Source organism: Meriones unguiculatus, chromosome 2 (genome assembly GCF_030254825.1).
Source record: "Meriones unguiculatus strain TT.TT164.6M chromosome 2, Bangor_MerUng_6.1, whole genome shotgun sequence".
NCBI classification, from domain to species: domain Eukaryota; kingdom Metazoa; phylum Chordata; class Mammalia; order Rodentia; family Muridae; genus Meriones; species Meriones unguiculatus.
In genome coordinates this window covers 14,900,431-14,923,447 of record NC_083350.1, presented here as the reverse complement: position 1 = coordinate 14,923,447, position 23,017 = coordinate 14,900,431, and the positions used below count along the sequence as shown (strand labels likewise).

Here is a 23,017-nt window from a genome sequence, read left to right as displayed (position 1 = left end):
AAAAAGCGACCTACAAAAAGTTTCAGCTTCAGAACGTTTCCATGCCCCAGTTTTCACTGCCGGGAACTGTGCAGGGTAGGGCTATCAGTTGCGATCCCTGAAGGGTGATGTTCAGTAGGCATGAATGAGGTACAGTGCTGGCCCAGAGTGAGTATTTGTGTGCCATAGGCTGTGTTCACTTCACCGTGAAGAGTCTTACAATGATTTTTTTCCCTCCTCCCACACCAGCTCGAGTAAGACTGGGAACCACAGTAAGTCTGGTTGTGTGGGCCCTATGTCTAAAAGACAAAACATACAGCCACAGGACGCCAGATGCGGGGGTTGTTTGAATGGCAAGAGTGATGGTGATGGGTGGGCGTTGGGACTGGCCAAAGCAGAGGCTTCTGTGAACTAGCGTAAGGGACTCCTTGGAGAGCACAGGCCAGTGAGTCACTGACGGTCACTGAACACTAACTGTGTAGCACATACCAGACAAGCACTCTGTTCCCTGCATCTCAATAATGACCTTCTAGCATGGGAACCTCTCTCCTCCCTAGTTTATACAGGAAGAAGTGGGCCACAGAAAAGTGGGTGACTGGACCAAACATACAAACAGCCAAGGAAGAGGTGAGCTCACGGGTCTGTCAGCTTCAGGCACCTTCTCCCCCAGTGTGTGAGTCTGCTCTCTAGTAGTATCAGGATCCGGAAAGCTGGGCCTTCCAGAAACATCAGCATTCCGAAGTGTCATATCTGACCATAGCAGGCTGAGATGTCGCTGCATCCCCTGCCTCTGCCACATTGTATTCCAATAAGCTTCATCTAGGGACCTCCTAAGCCACCTCCCTACCCTTGTCAACATGGCCCAGGCCATCCCAGTGAGAGCTGACAGCTGATCAGAGCTCGCTCACATCCCACAGCAGAGATCAGAACAGAGAGCAGTTGCCCAAACCTGCCTTCTGCCTACGGAGGGGCCGTCTGCCTCCAGTGTACACCCAAACCCTGGTGACCAGTTCACACAGGTGTCGGTCTTTCTAAGTAGATTCTGCTTCATTGGATTTCTTCTAGATTCTCCAGGTGAGGCTGACAGCAAGACCAGATGTAGGGGGAAGCAGGCTGTACCTGGAGCCTGCAGAGAGTGGGGAATCTTGCACACAAGGAATGTCCTGCTTGCATGCTCAAACATGGTGCTGCGAGCTGTGGGCTGCTATGTAGGTGCCAACAGCTTTTTCTTTGAGAGTTCCTGTGAGGTTTAGTTTCTCTGTAAATAGCCTTTGATTTCTGATGCCGTGGTTTATTGGCATTTTAGCTGATGGCTGTGCTGCCTGGAGTTCCTGTGGAACACACAATGAAGAGCGATCAATGAGGGCTTGCTCGCCTGCTGATTCAGAGAGCTCTCCTTCTTCGGCTCCACTTCTCCCTACTGAGCACGCTGCCACACACCCCTTAGTTCTCCCATCTTCTGCCCACCATTTACACTGAGTTTGATCTTGGAAGCAGGCTCTCAGGGTCTGATGCTACATGAATTGGCTGGTGACTGGGTACACAGCTAGAGCCGGGTGTGGTCAGATGTTAGTCTGTCCAGTAAGAACTGTGGAGTGTAAGCCATGTTGACAGGTGGCAAGAGAGACCCTGGGGCTCCTTGGAGGGCCTCCTTGAAAGAGGGGATGCTGAAGGGGTCCTTTGTCTCAACAGTAAGGATTAGGTTACAGCTCTTTGTGCCAGTAAGTCCAAAGCTAGGAGGGCTTAATGTGAAAAGGGTGGAGAATTCTAAGAGCCCAAACTGTAGGTCCAAGTGGCTGGCTCCATTATTCCTGCAGCCAGCCAACCTCCTGTGAGGGTACTCACATGCTTTCCTTGGACTGTTTCAATGCCAGTGCTGCTGTTTGTGTCTCCCTCTACTTGTAGGTTCACAACAGAAGTTTAAGGTTAGGGAGATGGTACAAGAGTGCCTGTATGGGCATGTGATGACCATGAGGTTTACTTCTGCCCTGGGAGTCTTTTTCTAGTGGCTTTCAGGATTTTTCCTGGCTTGATAACACTCTCTTTTTCTTTATTCCCTCCTCCCTATCCGCTGATGCTCTCTACAGAACAAAGAGTTCAAGACTCTGTCAGAGCAGTTGTCTGCAGTCACCTCCACACATGCCATGGAGGTGGAGAAGCTGAAGAAGGAGCTGGCACATTACCAGCAGAACCAGGAGGCTGATACTAGCGTGCAGCTGCAGGAGGAGGTACAGAGCCTGCGCTCTGAGCTACAGAAGGCTCAGTCAGAGCGCAGGGTCCTAGAGGATGCGCACAAGGAGAATGGCGAGCTGAGAAAGGTATGCATGGACTGAAGGAGCTGGGCTGCTGAAGGGCTGCTGGGTGGAGCATTGTTGGAGCTGGTTCTTCATGCTGGGAAGTTTTCCTGATTTCCAGAGCTTGTGTCCTCAGACCAGCCACCCTTCTTCACTTCGTAAATGGCTGTGCAGAAAATGCCTGGTCCCTGAGCAAGTTTTGATTGAGTTGCTGCCATTAGCTAACTATTGTGACATTCCTTAGGAGAGTAAATTGTGTCTGTCCTTGCTCATCTTTCTTAAAGCCTAGAGTCAGTTCCCAGGCCAACTCTACAGAGTCCTTAGAATCTAGTCCTTAGTGAGAGAGGTGGCAGGTGCTAAATGTTCCAAGGCTTCAGCAACCTGCATCCATCACACCCACCAGGAATTTTTTTTTCAGGGGAGGGGAGTCAGTCTGCTCCGATGGCTGTAGCCCAACTTTCTCACTCTGGTTTGTAAGGCTTATTCTTGGTCCATGAAATGGGACTCCCCGGCATTGCTTCCACTGCTCCTGACATTCAGCTACAAAGAAGCTCCCCTGAACTCCCAAGATGGCTCTTTGGAAGAGGAAAAGTCCTACAGTGCCATTGGAGGGCTGTCTATGGGTTAAGATACCTCTGTCTCCTCCCCTGTCTCATCCAGGACCCAACTAGAAGGAAGGTAGTGCATTGCCCATATGTTTAGCATCCGTCCAACATACAGACTCAGGTGGGTTGAGAACCTGAGGAAGGAGAGTCCGTGTTGGTTGGTGCTGGAAGGAAAGCTCTGGCACACCTGGGGCAGACACAGAAATACTGGCCCGAGCCCTTTCTCTATATTGTCAGGTGTGTGCAAGAACCCCTTCTGACCACAGTGCCCATGTGCAGGTGTGTATGTGCACACATAAACACACATCTACACATGGCTTTGGCCATCTCTAAGACTGCTTCTGGACTTGTGCTGGCCAACACATGCAATTTTGTGTGTTTTCTGACTAAACGAAGACTTCAGCCCTGCTCTGTAGCCGCTGGCTCTTCCACTGCCCTGTTTCATCTTCCTAGCTGAGACCTATAGACTCTCATTTGCCTTCCAACCTTCCCACAAAAGTTTTGAACTGGGGCCTCAGAGCACCTAAAATAGCTGGGTTTCCATCCAAAGGTAGGTAAGGGCTTATTGTATGAAAATTTTCTTGGTAGAATAAAACAGAGAAGCAAAGTCCATCTTACTTCTTTAAAAAAAAAAAAAAAAGTCTGTTGCCTAGGAGCCTGTTGGCCAATGGATTGAATAAAAACTGGAGTTTGGAACCAGCAAGAAAAATGTCCATGGCACTACAGGGGCATAGTAGGAGCAAGGATACCTGCTCCCCCACACCATCCTAAGATGAGGTTTTGCTGGGTAGCTCTGGCTGGCCTAGAACTTGCTGTGTAGACCAAGCTGGCCTCAAACTCACAGAGATATACCTGCCTCTGCCTCCTGAGTGCTGGGATAAAAAAGCATACACCACTGTACCCAGCCAAGACCCTCTTCTCTAACTTCAAACAAATACAAGCCTATGTTAGCAACCCTCAAAAGACACTGGCATAAAATGATCTATTAAGTGGGGATGGTCTGCCCTTTCTAGGAAATGGGAAACAGACATTCTCCTTTCTCTAGTCAATTTCTCTGTGAAATCTTTTATTCCAGTGGTTAGAGAATGGTCAGTGGGCAGCTGGCTTCTGGTTTCTATTCTAGTATCTGCCTCGCTGGGGTTTACTATTTAGCAGAAGCCTGTGCAAATGCTGAATAATAAGACAGTTGGTTTCCTTCAGGTCATGTTCAGGGGCTTTCTCTGCATTGAGTAAGATTGATGAAACCAGCAAAGCACAGGGACGGAGCCGGTGGTTGGTAGATGTTTAATTAATGGGTTTGCTGTTTCTGTCAGCAGAAACTGCAAGTGCTGTATTGGAACTGACATGCTGGGACACTTGGCTGCCCCTCTCATGATTTACCTGGTAGGCCACATGGTGGTGCTGCCTTATCCCTTAGGAGCCAGGAATTGATCTCTGTGTCCACAGGGCATAGAGCTGCCCGTCACCCCGGCCTGTCATTTTATACTGAAGGAGACATCACTTCAACCTCTCCATAGAGAAACCTCACTGAGGCTCCTAACATTGTTCCTTTTAAAAGCCTCAGAATCCATCCTGGCAGCATTTGTGCAACTGTGCTGTTTTGTGTGGCCTTGCTGTTTGGAAGGGAGGTGGTTCCCTTGGGCTGCCCTTGGCAATAGCTCCTAACTCAGATTGTGCTCTGATGGTTACACAGAGCCTAGCTTGGTGCAAAGTTGCAGTGGGAGTGGAAAAGTGACCCGCAGCCAACTGTCTGGCCCTGGGGAGTCCTTGGCCTGTTCAGGTGTCTAGCAGGCCTCAGCTCCTAAGAACTTAGGCTAGTGCATTAGGCCGAATGTTGTTTCACTTACCAGTCACCTCAGAAACCCTCTGCTGATGGTTGATTCCAGTGTGTGGCCTTAGGTTTGAGGTTTTCTGAGTGGAAGCTGGAGGGTTCTGTCTAGAGAGAGTTCAGGGCTCTCGTGTTTAGGTCTGCTCTCTTGGACCTGCTCATTCTCATTGGCTCAGGATTAGTGGTTTCATGAGAAGGCTGACAGTTATTAGAAAGGGCTTTGATGCATCTCTGTGGGTGACAGGTCTTGCCACAGAGAAATGGAAGCCATTGTCCTTTACTCAGTGGGTGTTTATTAAGTGTCTATGTGTTAGAGATCATTCTACACAGTGGGACAAAAGTAATCAGCACAAGAGTCCTTTTCCTTCTTCGGAACAGAAGGTAGGGGCGGGAGTCCTTCTAAGATGATCCATCATGTGCTATAAAAAAAAGCAAAGGGGAGTGCCAGCCAGCGGAGCCACTCTGAGGACACACCCGTGTGAGGTGACTGTGAGCCATGAGGACTTCTGTAGTGAGCAGCCGGGAGGAGAGAGAGAGGGCTCACACAGGAAGCATGTTCTGATCTCAGAAACAGCTATGGCCTGTGAAACCACCAGAGAGCAGCAGTTCTGTTTTAGCATTGAAGGCTCTGTGAGCTCGGGAAAGACTAAAACTCATCTGGGCTATCTTGAAGATGTGAATTTTAGTCATTATTTCAAATTTGCTCAACATCCAAAGGATGTTAATTTCAACTTTTGTGTTACGATTCCACACTGCCTAAGCAGGGCGCAGTGGCACATACCTGTTCTCCCAATACTCTGGGAGGCAGCAGCAGGCAGATCTCTGTGAATTTGAGGCCAGCCTGGTCTACAAAGCCAGTCCAGGACAGCCAAGGCTACACAGAGGAACCTTTCTCAAAAAACAAAACGAAAACAAACAAGCAAAAATTCCCCAGCCTAAATATTTAATAATGTTGTTGTCAGAGTGTGTGTGAAGGTCAGAGGATAACTTTTAGGAGTAAGTCTTCGCCTTCCATCATCTGCATCCTGGAAATTAAGCTCAGGTCATCAGACTTGGTGGCAATCACCCTTCCCTCTGACACACCATTTCACTGGCTTCTCACCCCTTAGATTAAAAAAAAATTAATTTTATTATTTGAATACATTTACTACTATTTCTCTCCAACTCCTCCTGGCGCCCATACTCCAGAACTTCATGTCCTCCTTTTGTTCTTGGTTGGAATAACTCCTTGAGTCCAATCAATGCTGCCCATATACACAGGTGTGGGGCCATCCACTTGGGCATGGGCAACCTACCAGTAGCCATGTCCTTAAAGCACAGCAACTCTTCTTCACTGAGTAGACTACAGCTGCCAGTATTTCCTCCTGCCCCGTCGGTGCTGGGGTTTTGATTGCCCTGATCATGTGCAGGTAACCACAGCTGCTGTAAGTTAATGAAAATAACAGCCATGCCTAGAAGTTGGTATCTTACAGTCCTCCTCCTCCTCCTCCTCCTCCAGATCTCTCATCCTTTCTGCCCATTCCTCTATCGTGTTCCCTGAGCCTTGGATGGGCAGAGGGCGGGGCATTCAGTATGGATAACAAATCTACAGTGAGCATTGACAGTGACTTAAACTTGGCATTTTGACCAGTTATGAATCTGCATCAACCACTACACATACAAAAAAAAAAAAAAAAGCTTCTCAACCAAAGTTGTGAAAAGGAAAAAATTATGGATATTAACATAAATATTTAAAGAGTAGTTTGCTAGCAGGACCGCTTAGCAAAACAACAGCAATAAGTTTCCCCTCCTGGCCTGTGATCTCAATCATGGATTTGTAATACCAGCTTGAAATCCCTCCTAAGGAACAGACCTTGTAATGCATCAGAAAGTGGTTGTTACCAATAACCTTCATGCCACTAACACATGTTTCCAAGCAGGTCAGCATGGAAGCGTGCTGCTTCTAGTACCACTAACACATGTTTCCAGGCAGGTCAGCATGGAAGCGTGCTGATTCTAGTACTGGATAAGACGGTGATGCCTTCCTCCCCTTAGCAGTCTCCACAGCACCTTCTAGTATTATGTACGCTAGCCAGAAGGGAAGGGTTTTCTCGTCAGTTAAAGGTTGGCTCTTCCACGTCATACATCTTCGCCAATGGGCTCTTAACATCTAGTCATTGAAGGCAACTAAGAGCAATGGCAAGAACCTATGTTGTTTTGGTGGCTTCTGTGGCCTCCCTGACCAATAACTTATGAGAGTGTCCCATGTATATGCTATTTTTCTGTTGCTGTGATAAAATATTATGACAAAAAGCAAGCTAGGAAAGTCAGGGTTTGTTTGGCCTATGGTTCCAGAAGGGGACTCCACCATGGGGGGAAAGGCATGACGACTACCATGGAAACTATAATGGCAAAGGTAGAAAGCACATTTTCACCCACACACAGAGAGGGCAAGACATAGGGCGAAGGTTTAAGTACTCAAAGCCTGCCCCTTCGTCCAGCATACTTCTTCCAGCAAGGCTCCACCTCCTAAAGGTACCGTGACATCGGCCCCCAAACACTGCTACAAAAACTGGGTGTTCAAATATATGATGAGCACGTTAGAGACATTTCCTCACTCCGATTGTACTGCCAGATTGTGACATCCTCAGAACCCAGCCCACTGCAGTATGATCTTATGGTCCATAGGCTGACAGGGTAAGCCAAGAGTCACTGTGATCTCACAGAGCCTGTAGAGGGACACTAGGGCCAAAAAGAGTAAGGCACTCAGTGGGCCTCATTTTCAGAGGCTAAGAAGGCTTCTGGGAAAAGTGACAGATGAGAGCTAAATAATGGGGGAAAGCTACCATTGAACAGTGAATTCAGTACAGAACTGTTAGAAGGTGGGACTGTGACCCCGTTGGAGACATCCCTTTCCAATTCACCATACAGATGCCGTTTCTTGTGGCTTCTTCTTACCCAGAATTACGGTTTTTATTTTTAATTTTTTGTTATGCTTATTTGTTTATCTTGGAGGGGTACATACATGCCAAAGGCCGTGTGTAGCAGTCAGAAGATAACTTGCAAGAGTCTGCGCCCTCTGCCATGTAGAACCAAGGGGTTACACACAGGTTATCGATCAGTCTTGGTAGTAAGCATCTTTACCTGTGAGCTGTGTCACTGGCCCTGGTATTTCAGTTAGCATTACTAAGTAATATAACATCGTATGGCCATGCAGTTGGGCCATTAGCTAATATTTAGTTGTTTCTACCTTTTGACTACCATGAAAAATGTTGCTATAGTCACCTTTGTATGAGTTTTTATAGGGATTAGGTTTTTATGTTTTTATGGGGATTAGGAGTGGGATTTCTGGGTAACTTGGCCATTATTTCATGCTTAATATCAACTAATGATTTCAAAGTCCTTTAGAACATTCATCTGAATTGTTTTAAAGTACAGATATTTATTTCTGTAATCATAGACAGTTTCTCCTTCAGAAGTTCTAGGTTTTTTCTTTAATATTGTCTCTTTCTTGTTTAACTATTTATTTATATATTTATTTATAATCATATTCACCTCTGGTAGAATCTATTTTCTTTTTCATTTTTAATGATTTATTTATTTTATTACATATACAATATTCTGCCTACATGTGTGCCTGCCCACCAGAAGAGGGCGCCAAATCTCATTCTAGATGGTTATGAGCCACCATGTGGTCACTGGGAATTGAACTCGGCACCTCTGGAAGAGCAGCTACTGCTCTTAACCTCTGCGCCAACTCTCCAGCCCCAAATCCATTTTCTTTACTCATGACCTACCAGAATTTCGTCACCACAAGTTTCTTTGGCAGTGTCGTCAGGAGCCACATGTTGGGATGAGGTATCTGAATGTCAGCACCAAATGTCTCCTCCTCTCAGAATCTGGAACACTGATCCAGTGAAGCAGGAAAGGGGAGGCAGAACAAAGACCAGAGAGGATGTGTCCACTTGAGCTTCTAGCTCTCCCAAGACTCAGGTTTTACAGTTCATGATTCAGCAGGAGAGACAAGCAGGTTCACACACATGAAAGGCTGTTTCTGCTGTGTATTCCTCAGTAAGGAACGCGAGCCAAGAACAGACATTATAGGGGTCTCTGTGGGTCTTAAATGACTACGAGTGGTTTGAGCCACTCTATCTTGCGTAGCTTGGATTCTTTTTTTTCTTCTGTGTACATAATTTTCCTTCAGAAGGAAAGCAACTTTGGTTTAATCTCTTTTCCTAGGTAGAGTGTTTCATGCCATCTTCTCCACAGGGGAAGGGCTTCTTCTGTTTGTTGTTTTGTTTCACCTGTTGGTCTCTTTCAGCGAGTTGCAGACCTGGAACATGAAAATGCCCTCTTGAAGGATGAGAAAGAACACCTGAATAACCAAATCCTGCGCCAGTTGAAAGGTACGCTCACTCTTCACGGGGCTTCCAAAGCCTCGTAGACGATGCGGAGGAGGCGGGGCTTACTAAGGAAGGGCTGAGGAAAAGGAAGGCCAGTTTTTTTTTTTTTTTTAATGCAGTTTATTCAGGAACATTGAACATTCCTCGGACCCTGGGGAAAGCCAGCCCACAGTTTAAATAACCTCTGGGTAGCCAACCCAGGCGTGCCACGTGGGCAATGCAGATAGGTCCACATACATGGAAGCAAGCCAGATTCTCAGCCTTAGCCAAATGTGGAGTTGTTCGTGACAGAGAGCATTCACCATCGGGAAGGTGGAAGGCAGAAACCAGCTCCATCTTTAAGGCATAGCATTCCGCACCTCTCTACAGTTCCCCCTTTTTGTTTTAGACGCATCAGGCAAGAGTAGAGGTCTGATCTCTGATATTAGAAATAAATTGGGACTTTGTACAGATGTTCATTTAGGTGTCATCCACCCAAAGAGCATCAGACCCGTCCGATACCTTTTTCTCAGAGGCGGGACCTGGGGCATCAACCCGCATGCAATCAGACATGCTCTTCTCTGGGTCCAAAGCGGCTGACCCTGAGTGCAGTGCTTAGCCTCGCATCCTGAGCGTATCATTTTAGCTTTTTATGGTATCCAACCATGCTTGGGGAGAATGTCCTGCTTCAATGGCTGTAGACTATCAAAGCAGATGCTGAGCCGGATGGGCAACTGTTGGGCAGGTGAACGGAATTTTAGGTAAGAACTGGGAAATAGTAAGAGCTGGAGAGGACAGGGTCTCCACAAGGAGAGCAACAGAACAAGAAAATTTGAACACATGGAACTTCCAAGAGACTCATACTCCAACCAAGGACTATTCATGGAGATAACCCAGAACCCCTGCATAGATGGAAGGCCAGTTTTAACATCCTTCTGTGACATTTGTTTGAAGAGTCTATTGAAAGGGAAACACATACTGAATGTGCAAAACTGCGCATGGGACTTGGTATCTGGAGGCCAGTATTGAAAGTGTGACACTGCTATACGCAGGTCTGTGACCTTGTGTGAGTATTCTTCCGGAAATAGGCAGGAAAGACAGACCTGGAAGGGCTGGAGGGGGTTGGGGGCGGGATGAGCAAGATACTCGGAGAAGCCCGAAGCTGGCACTCAGCACAGTAATGCCCATATGCTGGGTTTACATTTGTCTTGCTCCTCTATCACTTGTGTCTCCTACCAGATGGTCACTTTAGTGTTTGCTGAAAGACAGGACTCCTGGATAGCCCCTCTCATATGCCCAACAATGTCTAGGCTGCCACCCACCTCTGTGGCTCACTTGGCTGAGGGGGAACAGTGGAGCACATAAATCCAGCTGTTGTCGGCTCAGTGTAACCAGATCTCCTCCCTCTTTACAGTTCTCAGGAGTTTCACGGGGCAGCCAAACATCATAACCTCACAGCCCCTGCCAGCCTGAGATCTTGCGAAAATATAAGCTGCTTTCAAATTACCCTTAAAAAAAAAAAAAAAAAAAAAAACTTTCTGTTGCTATGGATACAAGGTTGGCAGGAGAAGAAAGCCCATCAGAATGTCTTAGGTTCCTTTCCTGCTTCACCCTGTATCACCTCTGGTCTGGTCTCCAAGGACCTGAAAGATCAGGATTGCAATGGGAGTTTAGAATGGTTCTGCTGGAAATGCTGCCAGGACTTCATGTGTCAGCTGTCATGAGAGAGGCGGGCGCATGGACTGGGTGGGTGTGCTCGTGGGCATTGAGAGTTTCTCTCCCCACTTCCCTGAGAGCGGAGTCACTCTCATTCCTGTCTGAGCCCTCCTCAGCTGCACGGTAGGTGAGGAGCACGAGAGACTCATCCACAGCGTCTGAGGCGAGCCTGTCGTGGGCAGCCTCTCAACAAGATATTAGTCAGAATGCTCCCAGCAGGGCATGCGCATTGGAGGATCTGCTCTGGTGCTGAAACCCACTTCCTATTCCTGCTTTCTAGCTGAATCTTCACAAGGCTCTGTGGAAGAGAACCTCCAGATGAAGAAGGAGCTGGAGGAGGAACGGTCCAGGTACCAGAACCTCGTGAAAGAATACTCCCAGCTGGAGCAGAGATATGAGAACCTGCGGGACGAGGTGACCATCCTAAAGGCAAGGGAGGCAGTGATGGCTGGTGGCAATGGCTTCCTTTTCTGCCCTTTTAGAGCTGGCTGTATAGCCTTGCCCTCCGGCAGTGCTCTGCTCAGAAAATGCGCATGTGGGCGAGGACCCCTTGTACTTCTGTTCCCATGGGAACTCTGTGGTTAGGAAGCTGCCAGCCGTTGGTCCCTTTCCCATCTGTTGGGAAAAGGATGCTCTTTCCCAACACTGAGGTCTTATTGAGATCTTAGGAGGTTAGGAATTCCTTTCCTGTATGTGTATGTTGTCATCCTGTTTCTTGTTCTAGAAAATTCCAGTGCTGAGACAGTGGTGAAATAGGCTGTGACCTCCCTCCCATAGGGCCTCATTGGGTCTCCTAATCTCTGACAAAATGAAAGATTTCTGTGACATTTCAGGATTTGACATTCTTTTTACCCGTATGAATACTCCCTCCCAGCATACATATTCAACAGCAGTAAGTTAGTTGCATGGAAACCAGGAAAGGAATCTGAATAGGAACTGAAATAGAAATCTAAAAATTTCACCAAGCTCAGTTTTCACTCTTAAAGACAAACCAGCTGCCAAAAAGGTTTTGACAGGTTTTCTTTTTCTTCTTCTTCTAGTGAATAGCACAGAAGGTACGATCTATTTCTGATACTATCCTCTCCATAAGCAGAATGGCGTGGAAGGAGGGGCTGTGTGGGGTAGGGCTGCAGAAAGGGTATCTTTCAAGATCATGGAGAGGGAGCCCCGTGCCCTGTGAGGGCCCGGCTGGGAGCGAGAGGCTCTTCCTGCCTCGCTTTCTGGCTGTATGGGTTGTAAAGCAATGAGAGACAAGGGAAGGGCTGGCATGAGGCTTGCTGCTAGAACATTTTCCTGGTGTACATGGGAAGAGCTGTCTATCTACTGGTCCAGCGAGCAGTGCTGCCACAGCTGTTGATAGGTAAGGCAGCTGGCGGATGTCCAGGGCCCGCTGCTCCTTGAGAAGTTACTTCTCATTACTACAGGCTGGTTATGAATTGCCACATTTTTCTCCTTGAGCAGCAAACTCCGGGCCACAGGAAGAACCCATCAAATCAAAGCAGCTTAGAATCTGACTCCAACTACCCTTCCATTTCCACTTCAGAGATCGGAGACACTGAGGATGCCCTTCAGCAGGTAGAGGTAAGACTGGGGCACTGTTTGCAGTTATCCTGCCCAGGACATGTTAATTGCCTACATGGAACTACCCAACAGAGATATACTGCTCTGCTGGTGGTGCCCACAGGCCTAGGAGACACACTAAGAACAGGATCACTGGGTTGCAGTGGACTTAGAGACTGGAGCCAGCATCGTCTCTGCCAGCCACCCAGCATTTGCGTGGATGCCATTTCCATGCAGACTTGGGATCTGTTCTTGACGGCAGTGAGACTCATCCTGAGCTGTTCTCATTATAGGAGGTAGAACAAGACCACGCTGCCATACATGTACATGGCATTGTTAAAAGCAGGCTGCATTTGTGCCCATACACGTTACCTGCTGACAGGCAGACACATGTTTGTACACATACATAGCCCACATAGTAAAATCCAGACATGAATCTGAACAGACAGAAATACACTGGGAAATCAGTGCATGAAGATCTGTTAGAAAAATGGGCTCTGTGGCAGGGCAAGTATTAATCGGTTCAAGTTATAATCAAGTAGTTGTTGGCATCGTATTTACAGTTACTGGTAGCCACAGAAGACTGCTCATCAGTAAGCACTGAGTCCTGATGTGATGCCATTTTTCTGGAAGCGAATTCCCCTTTAGCTTCCAAAGAAAATGGCTGTGCCTGTGTCCACTTGTTCTTAGAATATGTGATTGGTCATTTAAGTAGCTCACACAGGAGGAATGTAAATGGCTGAGATAGAGATATTATCAAGAAGAGAATAAGCCTGCAGCACCAGCTTGCCTATGAGAAACACTAGTGGTTTAGCACAGGCTTTTTGCTGGAGGCAAGGGTTGGTGTTGGGGGGCGGGGAGACAGATGGCTGACGCAGAGGTGGGCAGTGAGGCATTGTGTGTTCCCTGAAGCATTTGTGCTGTGAAAACCACCTTCTGTGCACCCCGCTTCCTTTGCAGGATATTGGTGTAGAGAAGGCAGCCATGGACATGACGGTCTTCCTGAAGCTGCAGAAGAGAGTGCGGGAACTTGAGCAGGAGAGGAAGAAGCTGCAGGTACAGCTAGAAAAGGAGCAACAGGACAGCAAGAAAGTGCAGGTGCGTGACAGCTCTGTGAGCCCACCTGGTCTCCACGGTGTTGGGTTTCAGAGCCTTCTCTTGTTAAGAGTGAAACTGTTCACTCCTCTGTGAGTGTCGCACACCACCGCCTCTGTGGAGGGTGTGCTCCCTGAGTGCTCCAGGGCAAAGGATTCTCACTGGGAAGCTATTGGGAGTCTGTGGGAACTCCTCTCTGGAGAACCAGCAGCAGGTGCAGAGATACACAATATAGCAGAAGTCAAATTTAGCAGGGAAACCTACCTCCCTGTTGTGCTGGTAATCTACCATGAGCTCAGCCCCTGGCTCAGAGTCAGAGAAGACTCTTCTTACCCATGGAAATGCCATCACATCATCACAACTGAAGTCATCTTCATCTTCCTGAGTCTTGAAAGGAAACCATGTGAAACTGTACCCCGGAAAGTAATTGCTCTGTCCCAAGGACTTTGGGGCACCTAAGCTATGCACACAGAACCATGCCACTATTGGACTCATAGCAAGTATGTAAAGTAAGCGTTATGAAAGGGAGTTTAGAGCCAGCAAGGTGGCTCAGTGTGTGTGAAGGTACTTGCTGCCAAGCCTGATGGCCTGAGCTTGATCCGAGGGACATGCATGATGGAAGGAGAGGACTGAATCCTGCAGGTTGTCCTCTGGTTTCCACACAGATATCATGGCACATGCCAGCCATGACACACGCATACATGCGTGCACATACTCACTACTACAGTTTCTTTTAAAAAAAAAAAAAACAGGTAAAAATACAGGAGACAGACTTAGCCATTGGAGAATTTGATCAGATTTGGGAGTAGCAGCCATAGCTCAGGTATAAAGTAAAAAACAACATTGCAATGTGGCTGTGAATGCAGAATTGACTACAAACCTATAGGCACTGTCACAGAGAGCCGTCGGCTCCAGCAGTACAGGAGATAAGAACTGCCTTTTCTTACTTTGAAGTTGTGAGGAGCACTTCTCATGAGATTTAAGGCCAGTTCTGGGTCATATCACTAGCAGATCTATTCTCAAGCCTAAACTGAAAATCATGGGAGTTGACCCTCTTCCTACCTCCTTGACCCCATCACCTGGACCCAAACTCTCCTTTGCTAACATTTTTCTCCCCTTTCCAGTCAGATGTGCTGTGGACTCTGGGGTGGCTTGCTGTTGGAGTCTTGGGGGTTTTTGTTGTTTGTTTTGTCTTGTTAAATAAGCAGTTAGTGAAGGCATAAATCTTGGTGATGAAGTCTCTCAGTGGATTAGACTGAGTGGGGAGTGAAGGCATTAGGTATATAAACGACTCCAGTTTATAAGGAGAGGCTATCTTGACAGGCAAACACAGATACAATACTGGATGTATATTCACAGAGTTGAATCCCCAAAAGCCCATTGTATGTTGAAAATGTACATAATTACAAGATCTTTTACTCCTCCAACCTTCCAGACACTCTAACTTAGCAACAACCTACCCATAGGGTGTTGGCATTTCACCTCATGATCAATGGGGATGACTCTGTGGCACTGGTAAGGCTCTTATGGAAAATCACCTGCCTGGGAAAGGGTCAAAGTTCAAAATGAACTTTGACTTCCAGTGGACGTTAGCTGCTCTTGGGCCATCTAAGGTCAAGGGACTTTAAGTCAGCCACCGTAAGTCATGGACAATCTGTGTGGATGAAATGGATAGCATTAGACAGGCCCTATATAGAAGCTCTTACATACCTTTACCTAAACACATGGTTTCTGGATTCCCATTTCAGAAGTGCCAAATTGCTTTGGAAGCTTGGCTTCAGGGTTGGTTTGTCTGGATACCAAGTAAAGAGAGGAATCTCTCAAAACATAATCACCAAGCAAGATCAGCAGACTCTGTCCTGTGTGTTGTTGCCCACAGGGGTAGGGCAGGGAATAATATGGAATTCTCTATCCTCCCCTGAGGTTAAATATTTAGAGATCAAGTTTCAGAGTCTTCCCTTGGTTCCAGAAGGAATCCTAAGCCACCTCAGGTCCTCTTCCTTAGGGGCCCGCACTCAATACAGCCTGGCTGGGGTGCCTGTGAGTGTTACATCATGTGGACTGACAAAACCATGTGAGAGTGGGCCCTCTGTGTCTGCTGTCAGACTGCCCCGTCTATCCTGTCCCCTTTCCCCTGGCCTGGCACAGTTACCTTTTCTACCATGGTGATTCCAGCAGACTGTGCTTAGAAACATGACTTGCACGTAGGAGTATGTGACCCTCTTCCTCTGGGAGTCTAGTGTCATCAACATTTAGAGGGGTTTGTGGAAAGTCTATGCCACACAGAACACAAGTGCAGGCCACCTGCCTAGCAGCAGGAGTGCTGACTCAGGTCACTGACATTTCCTGTGCCACTGGTAACGGAGGAAGGAAAGGCGAAAGTTGCTTCCTAGACAGAGCTTATCCCGGATTACAGGGCAGGAAACAGTATGGCAAAGAGGCATGTCCTTTATCTGGAAAAAGTTACAGGAGATGCTCACTCTAAACCCCGGTACCCTGGTCCCTCCACAGCAATGGTAGCCTTACCTGGACTTCGGGTTGCTAGGACTTCAATCTCATTAAATGCCCCACCCCATTAGGTTTTCATTCTAAAGACCCATGTTCCTCAAGACGTCTCCCCCTTAAACTCACTCCAAGCAATTAGCCACTTAAGAAGGTGTCTGTGCCCTTTCAACAGCCAATTCAACTCCGGTGGCTGACCCGAGTCCTGTTCAACTTGTTATTCTAGTGACTGCTGCCCAGAGCCACCAGCTTTGGCATTCTGAAGTATGCCATGTGCACTGCAGATTTCCTGTGTGCTGGCTTCCTTTCTAGAGGGTCATAGAGGAAGCAGCTTCATTACAAGGTGCTTTGAATTACCTGGGAAATAGACTCATGAGTACATACCACAGACAAACAAACTAACAAACAAAAAACATGAGGATAGCATTTGTATTCAAGTTTTACAGCTCTTGGGGACGCGGAAACAAAATACCACCAATTCGACTACTGTTAACAAAAATTTATTCTTCCAGGAGTCAGAAGTGACACTTTTGACATGGCTGTGCCCTGCAGGCAGTGGGGAGAACTTGTCTTGTGCTTTTCTCTTGCCTTCTGGGGTTCTTGACTTGCCGCTGACTCCACTCCTGCCTCTATATTAATAAGCCCGACTTGTCTGTGTGTTCCTTCCTCCCATAGCTTCAGGACTCACTTCACGACGTCTCCCAAGACCCTATGTCCAAATGAGCTCCCATTCACAGGGAGAAGAACTTAGGACTTACCTGCAAGCACTAGGGTTGTATACTCTAACTTGCAGTGTTTGTTATACACATTCAACCTGCCGGCCCTGTGGGAGCCATGTAATACAGTGGGGGCAGGACGGAGCTGTTCATGGGGATTCATGGTAGCCGAGTGCAGGGCTGCTCTTTGGAGGAGGTGGCGAACACACCTTTGGAAGGTGAGGTGGCCAGCTCTTCATGAAGAAGTAGAATGAAAAAGTTTGGCCGTCGTCAGACACTTCTGCAGAACAGTGGCCTGTGGTTTGTGCTCACCTTTCTGTCCTTCCTGTGCAGGTGGAACAACAAAACAATGGCATAGATGTGGACCAGGATGCAGATCTAGCCTACAACAGTCTGAAGGTGAGGCTGTCTGTCCCCTAGTAGAAGACAAGTGACATAGTTGGGCTTCCAACCTGCTCATCACTAGAGCAATAAGCAAGTGATTTCATTTCTATGCTTTCACACCTTCATCTCTGAAAGGAAAGGGGGAGCATGTGTTTTTACCAAGAAACACGTGCCTTTCCTACTTGAAACAGCTCCAGTTAAAATAAAATGTGGCCACAGGAATACAATCGCTTTGAACCGATATCCAGATGTGAGGCAGAAGGTTTCCCTGTGTGGCAGGAGAATGCAAAGCAGAACAGTGGAGACTTCAGGCCCCAGGAAGAGGGAAGGGACATCAGACCAGACCCTTCCCCCCAAAGGCTTCATAATGAGGCAGTTTCAACCAAGTGCTGGTCACTAAGAGAACAACTGCTACAAATGAGCTAATAATGACTATTGCCCAAAAAGCAGCCTTGAGGCATTTCTGTGCCTTCCTCCTCCTCCCAACTATTTTTTTCAGTATGGTTTAAAATATATATATATATATATGTGTGTGTGTGTCATAAAATTAACCATATTAACTATTTTAAGTATATATAAGGGTCAGTAATGGAGGATACAATCATGAGCAATCAGCTCACTGCCATTCATCCCTCCCAATTCTGTTCTGCTTGCAAAACCTATCTCCACTGAAGATTTTCTGCTCCCCCCCAGCCCCAGACAGACACCACTCTACTTCCTGTCTCTCTGCACTGCTCCCGATGCCTCATACAGTAGACCCCTGCTCTTTGTCGTCTTGTGACAGTTTGTATCATTTAGCTGAGTGCCGTCAAGAGGCATTCACCTTACATGTATTGTCACCCTGGATCAGGAGCTTAACTTGCTGTGGTCCTTCACTTCCGTGCTCTTGGCCTTGGCTTCCTCACTCAGATATTGGAGATTCTGCCTTAGTGGGGTTTGGCTCGGTCATCTTGTGACTCTGAAGAGTATTATCACTTTATTAACAAGTTCTTAGAAAGTCACAAAGCATGTGACCACACAAAGGCTTTAGGAGGTCCTATTAACAGCATCTTATTTACAGCTGTCAGCTGTCAGCTTTGCTCTCCAGCACTGCATATGTATACATGGGTGAGTGAGTGCGCGTATACACACACACACACACACACACACACACACACACACACACAGCCATCAGCCCACCATTTCTACAAAGAAGAATTTCACAGCTAAACGTGCTCAGAACATATACTGTGGCACTGGTGAACACTGTTGAGCCATTGCACCAGATGCATCTCTCGGAGAACTTGGGGTTCACTTCCTAGCTCTGGCTGATCGCTGATGTCATCAGAACCTGAGCCATGTGTATCTTCACCTACAAAACAACAACAACAACAAAAAGTCTCTCCTCTGGTAGACCAGGAGCATTAAGGAAAGGGAAGAAAGCGATGAGCTAGCTGGAGCATGCTGCAGATTCAGGAAGCAGTGAGATGTGCTGCTTGGCTGTCTTGCAGAGACAAGAGCTTGAGTCAGAGAACAAGAAGCTGAAGAATGACCTGAATGAGCTGAGGAAAGCTGTAGCTGACCAAGCCATGCAGGATAACTCTACCCACAGCTCCCCAGACAGTTACAGCCTCCTCCTGAACCAGCTCAAGTTGGCCAACGAGGAGCTCGAAGTCCGCAAAGAGGAGGTACTCATCCTCAGGACCCAGATTGTGAACGCCGACCAGCGTCGGCTGGCTGGCAAGGCCACGGTAAGGAGGTGGCAGCCATGGCTGGGCTTGTTGGGGTGACACTGAGCCAGTAGGCTTGCATTTTATGTGTCTTTACTCGTGGATGTCTTAAACCTGAAGAGCAGGATCTGTCTTTGGGATCTCTGAGAGCAGCAAAAGGGTTTGAGGCCCTTCCTTCACAACCTTCTTCAAGATGTAAAGCTGGAAATTTCTAGAATGTACTGAATTTCAGAAAGTGATCAAGGGGGTTGAAGAGATGGCTGGGCAGTTAAGGGTACTTTACCGGTCTTGCAGGGAACCCGAGTTCAGTTCCTGGCGCCCATGTCAGGCAACTCACAATTGCCTAAAAGTGCAGCCCTGTGTGGGTGTGATGTCCTCTTCTGGCCTCCATAGGCACTGCACTCACATGTACAGACATGCATGCTTTGATTTAAAAAAAAAATTAAGAAAATGTTCAAAAGGAACAAGACACAAATAGATAATGTTGGCGTTTGTTTTTCATTTCATACCCCTTACTCATTTTGTCTCTGGTTTCCTTCATGTTTGTTTTGATCATCTCACCTTGTAGGACAGATTGTACAGGGGGGAGGAGGGATTCAAGGTAACCGGATCATCCAGTGGGTTCTAATAGGCTGGGCCACTCTAGGCATGGATGCTAGGCTGGCTTAGGGGATAAAGTATTTCAGCAATAAGACTTGAATTGTGTCCTCTGATGTAGCTGCTTGTTCTTCCCAGGATCCCCATCAAGCCCCCAACACACAGAGACAGAGACAGACAGATACAGACACACACACACACACACACACACACACACACACACACACACACCCTTTGCACTCAGTGCCTCATAGCCAGGCCTTCCTAATGCTGTGTATCCTTCTACCCAATATGCCCTTTTGAAGTCATGCTCCTGCCTGCGTTGAACAGCAGGTTTCTTTTTCCCAAAAGCACATGTATATATTTCCATATTAGAAAGCTATTTCCCAAGAGTTGTTTGCACAACCAGAGTTATTTTTTTCTTTAATTGGGTCTTCTAGGAGCCAAACATCAATGCCAGAACAAGTTGGCCCAACAGTGAAAAGTACGTGGACCAAGAAGATGCCATTGAGGCCTATCATGGGGTCTGCCAGACCAACAGGTAAGGCCCACTTCCGGGAGCTGTACCTGGACAAGGTGATAGGCCTGCTGACTGAGGGGGCTGTGGTCCAGCTGGCATGTCACAGCCTGTTCTCTAGGAACTGGCCATTGGCCCAGCACTGGGGAAGTACTTGCTAGACAGAGAAGGCCCTTGGGAAGCCTTCCAGCAGAAAGCACTTGTTCAAAGTTGCTGGAAGCAGTAAACCCTTCAGAAAGCACAAGAGGGTGGTGTCGTGAACACAGCCTGAGTTTGCTTCCTCTCAAGACTTTAGAGCTTAGGGTTTCCAGCTCTTCTGCTGCAGCTGAAGAAACCGAGGCCCGGAAGGATTGAGCAGTTTCAGGCTCACCTCTGGCCTATAGCTGAACCAAGATAGAATCCAGGAAGGCTGGCTTCCAGGCTGCACTGCTACCCACCCTCCTCGCCCCTCCCCCCTGTGAGAAACCAGAGGGCGAGATGTAGCCAGCCCCCCAATTCTCCCTAAAGAAGAAAGAGAAGGAATGAAGGTGACTCCCTGCGCTAAAGCCGGAGTCAAGATCCAGTCATCTTGTATTATCTTGGGTGAAGATAAGGAATGAGACGAGGAGGAGACAGGAGCACAGGTGGCATTAATTTAGAAAGCAGGCCGGCCGCTGGGTGCTGGGCCTTATCGCCCTAATCTGCAGAACTGAAAATTGCTCCAAGTGCTCTTTCTGTTCTTTTCCTCAGCTGTCAGGAGACTAGCCCTCCAATCTGGGTCTTTTCAGGGGCTGCTTAACGCTCCAGATTTTGTCTTCTTACTGCAATAACAATGGAGGTGATAAGACAAAAATAGCCTTGACTATATCTTAAAATAATTCCATGCTCAGAAAGCTCAGCCAGCAATAGTGAGCCAATAGCTGAGAAGCTAGGTTAAGAAAAGAGTGGCCGCCTAGAGGAGGAGGGGTCTGGAGACGCGGGTCCCTAATACCTGCCGCGATAGGAACCACGGAAGTTTGTCTTTTTCAGTTTTGTCCCAGCCTCAGCTTTGAGAAACTTTTGTGATCACTGCAACTCCACACACGAGGTGGAAAAGCAGCTGGACTGACGGGGAAGGGGAAGTCGGGCTGTGGCTGGGGAGCCCAGGCAGGTACCTCCTATGACAAGGGTACCATGAAGACAAATTCTGTTTTTTTCCTGTGGTCGGCCTGTAATGGAGAGCTTTATGTACATACAAGTTGTGTCTTGTATGTGTGGTAGAATGGGGTCCCCTTAGAATTTTGATGAAGTCTATACCTCGAAAATTCTGAATTCTGGGAAGATTCCTCGGATACACTCGAGTCTCATGAACAGTCCCTCCAAGCATCTGTGGTGTGGTCCCTCGGGTTCAGCCCTCTTTTCACTTGCAGGGTTTCGTGGCCTGTAGAGATCTGCAGAGAGAGTCTGCCTGTTCTGTGTGGCCCCTCCACTGTGAGCATGCAGGCAAGCAATACTGAACAAGCAGGCCTGCTCTGGCCAGAGCGCCCAGTCTGTGCAAGCTCCCATCTTGGGAGCTAGGGGCAGCCAGCATTGTTCTTACTGCTTTACTTACAGAAAAGCAAAGAGAAAGAGACGGCCATGGAAGCCAAACTTAGAGCCAGAAGCTTGTCATCCTCTCCTAGCTGGTTCTGAGAGAATGATGGGAGGTGGACTGGGAGAGAAGCTGCGGCCTCCCCTGCTCAGGCCAGCTGCCCCCAGGCAGGCCCTCCAGAGCTGGGTTAGGGCTTGGGCACTGACTATGGCTGTGGCTCAGCTTAGCTCTGGCTTCAAGAAGTACTCCACTGACCCCTGTAGACCTCCATCAAAGCCCTACCAAGGCTGTAGAACTCCACAGCACATCACAGAGTGTGTTCTTGGATCTGTCCTTGGGACTCAGGAAGGAGCAGGAGGCCTCAGCACAGAAAAAGCTTTATTATCGCCTTTGGCTGGAGCCAGGTCCAATGGAGGTGCTGGTTCTCAGAGAGACAAGTGCATCTGGGGTTCTCCTCACACACACCTGCTCAGTGACTCACCTAGCTCTGAAGGCAGCTTCCCTCGTGTGGCCCCTTTCTCACTCTGTCTGTGTTCCTCCTCAACTTCCCATAGGCCCCAGCAAAGATCCTGGGCTGCTAAGAGAAAATGCAGTGTGAGCTAAAGAGCACACAGGGATCTGCCCACACACAAGGAGCTGACCAGACCAAAAATAGCTGAATATTTGACAGGGTGGGTGCTTGGTCCTATTTTCCAAGGTCTGCAGAGGGAAAGTGCACGCTCTCTGAGGCTGTTTCTGTTGTATGACCTCTACAGCCGGTAGAAACTACTTCTGAGGTCACCCAGATCACTGTGTTGACCTAACATGGACAGTCAGGCTAGGGAATGCAAATGAGCGTCCCTGGCAGGGCTCCTGGCTCCACGCTGACACTCCGGCCTTGCTGCCTGTTCCACCCTGTAGCAAAAAGCCCCCTGTAGCAGACTTATTTAAAATTCTATTTGGGGTGTTTAGGCCTCTACCTCCCTTCAGCCAGCCCCCCCCCAACCTTAAGTAGGAGAGAGAAAAGGTTAGTGGGGAGAGAGGGCATAGACCCCTTTACTTCTCCTGGCTACTTAGTGTCAAGGGGTTCTTTTAGGGCTCTATTCCAATATCCGTCAACCGCAGACTCAGCTAGCAGGCTCCTCCACGCCGCTGCGTCCTGAAGCGTTTCTCTCCGTCTGTCTGCTCCGAACCGCCACACTGTCTCTGCTCTCCGGTCTCTCCAAAGTGCTGCCTGCCACACACCAACACCTTCTTGTTCTTGGCTCTCATATTTATACTCTCAGAGTCCTAGACCACACCCCTCTCCATGCTACACGTGGAAGGCCGTTACCAGCTGGCCAAGTTCATGCCCCACACCAGACAATTAAAAGGTGTGGACAAACTGTAGCCCAACTAAAATCCCACACTTGGGATTAAAACAAAAGCATGTTCACGTAGTATAACTGAGTTTACAAAGACCAAAACTTCCATTACACCTCTGTGTTTAGCTACCGTAGGAACCTCGCTCCGCACAGTGGCCTACGCAAAGTGGCTTTGAGAGTGTTTGTGGATTTCCTGAAGCTGAGCTGTTCCTCCTCCGTGTGAGGAGGGTTTTCCTCCTCATGCCAGCAGATGTCACTGTCT

General features: G+C 47.9%; 1 protein-coding gene and 1 long non-coding RNA gene across 5 annotated transcripts in view; one reads left to right on the top strand and one right to left on the bottom strand.

Moving 5' to 3' along the window:
* Myo5b (myosin VB) overlaps positions 1-23,017 on the top strand; it is a 300,504-nt gene that overhangs the window by 251,993 nt on the left and 25,494 nt on the right. For 2 of the 4 annotated variants that reach the window (XM_060377047.1, XM_060377045.1), the window contains exons 22-29: positions 2,067-2,297; positions 9,007-9,091; positions 11,064-11,197; positions 12,245-12,364; positions 13,304-13,441; positions 16,990-17,055; positions 18,531-18,770; positions 19,787-19,887. In XM_060377047.1, coding sequence (XP_060233030.1) covers positions 2,067-2,297; positions 9,007-9,091; positions 11,064-11,197; positions 12,245-12,364; positions 13,304-13,441; positions 16,990-17,055; positions 18,531-18,770; positions 19,787-19,887 — 1,115 coding nt within the window. Of the gene's footprint in view, positions 1-2,066; positions 2,298-9,006; positions 9,092-11,063; positions 11,213-12,244; positions 12,365-13,303; positions 13,442-16,989; positions 17,056-18,530; positions 18,771-19,786; positions 19,888-23,017 lie in introns of all 4 variants that reach the window. The other 2 variants (XM_060377046.1, XM_060377044.1) reach the window with 1 other exon arrangement.
* On the bottom strand, positions 17,454-21,984 carry LOC132652277 (uncharacterized). Its single transcript, XR_009589750.1, has 4 exons — positions 21,894-21,984; positions 21,139-21,272; positions 19,033-19,172; positions 17,454-18,391 (listed from the first exon to the last, which is right to left on the bottom strand). It is a non-coding gene; the product is annotated as an uncharacterized LOC132652277 (long non-coding RNA).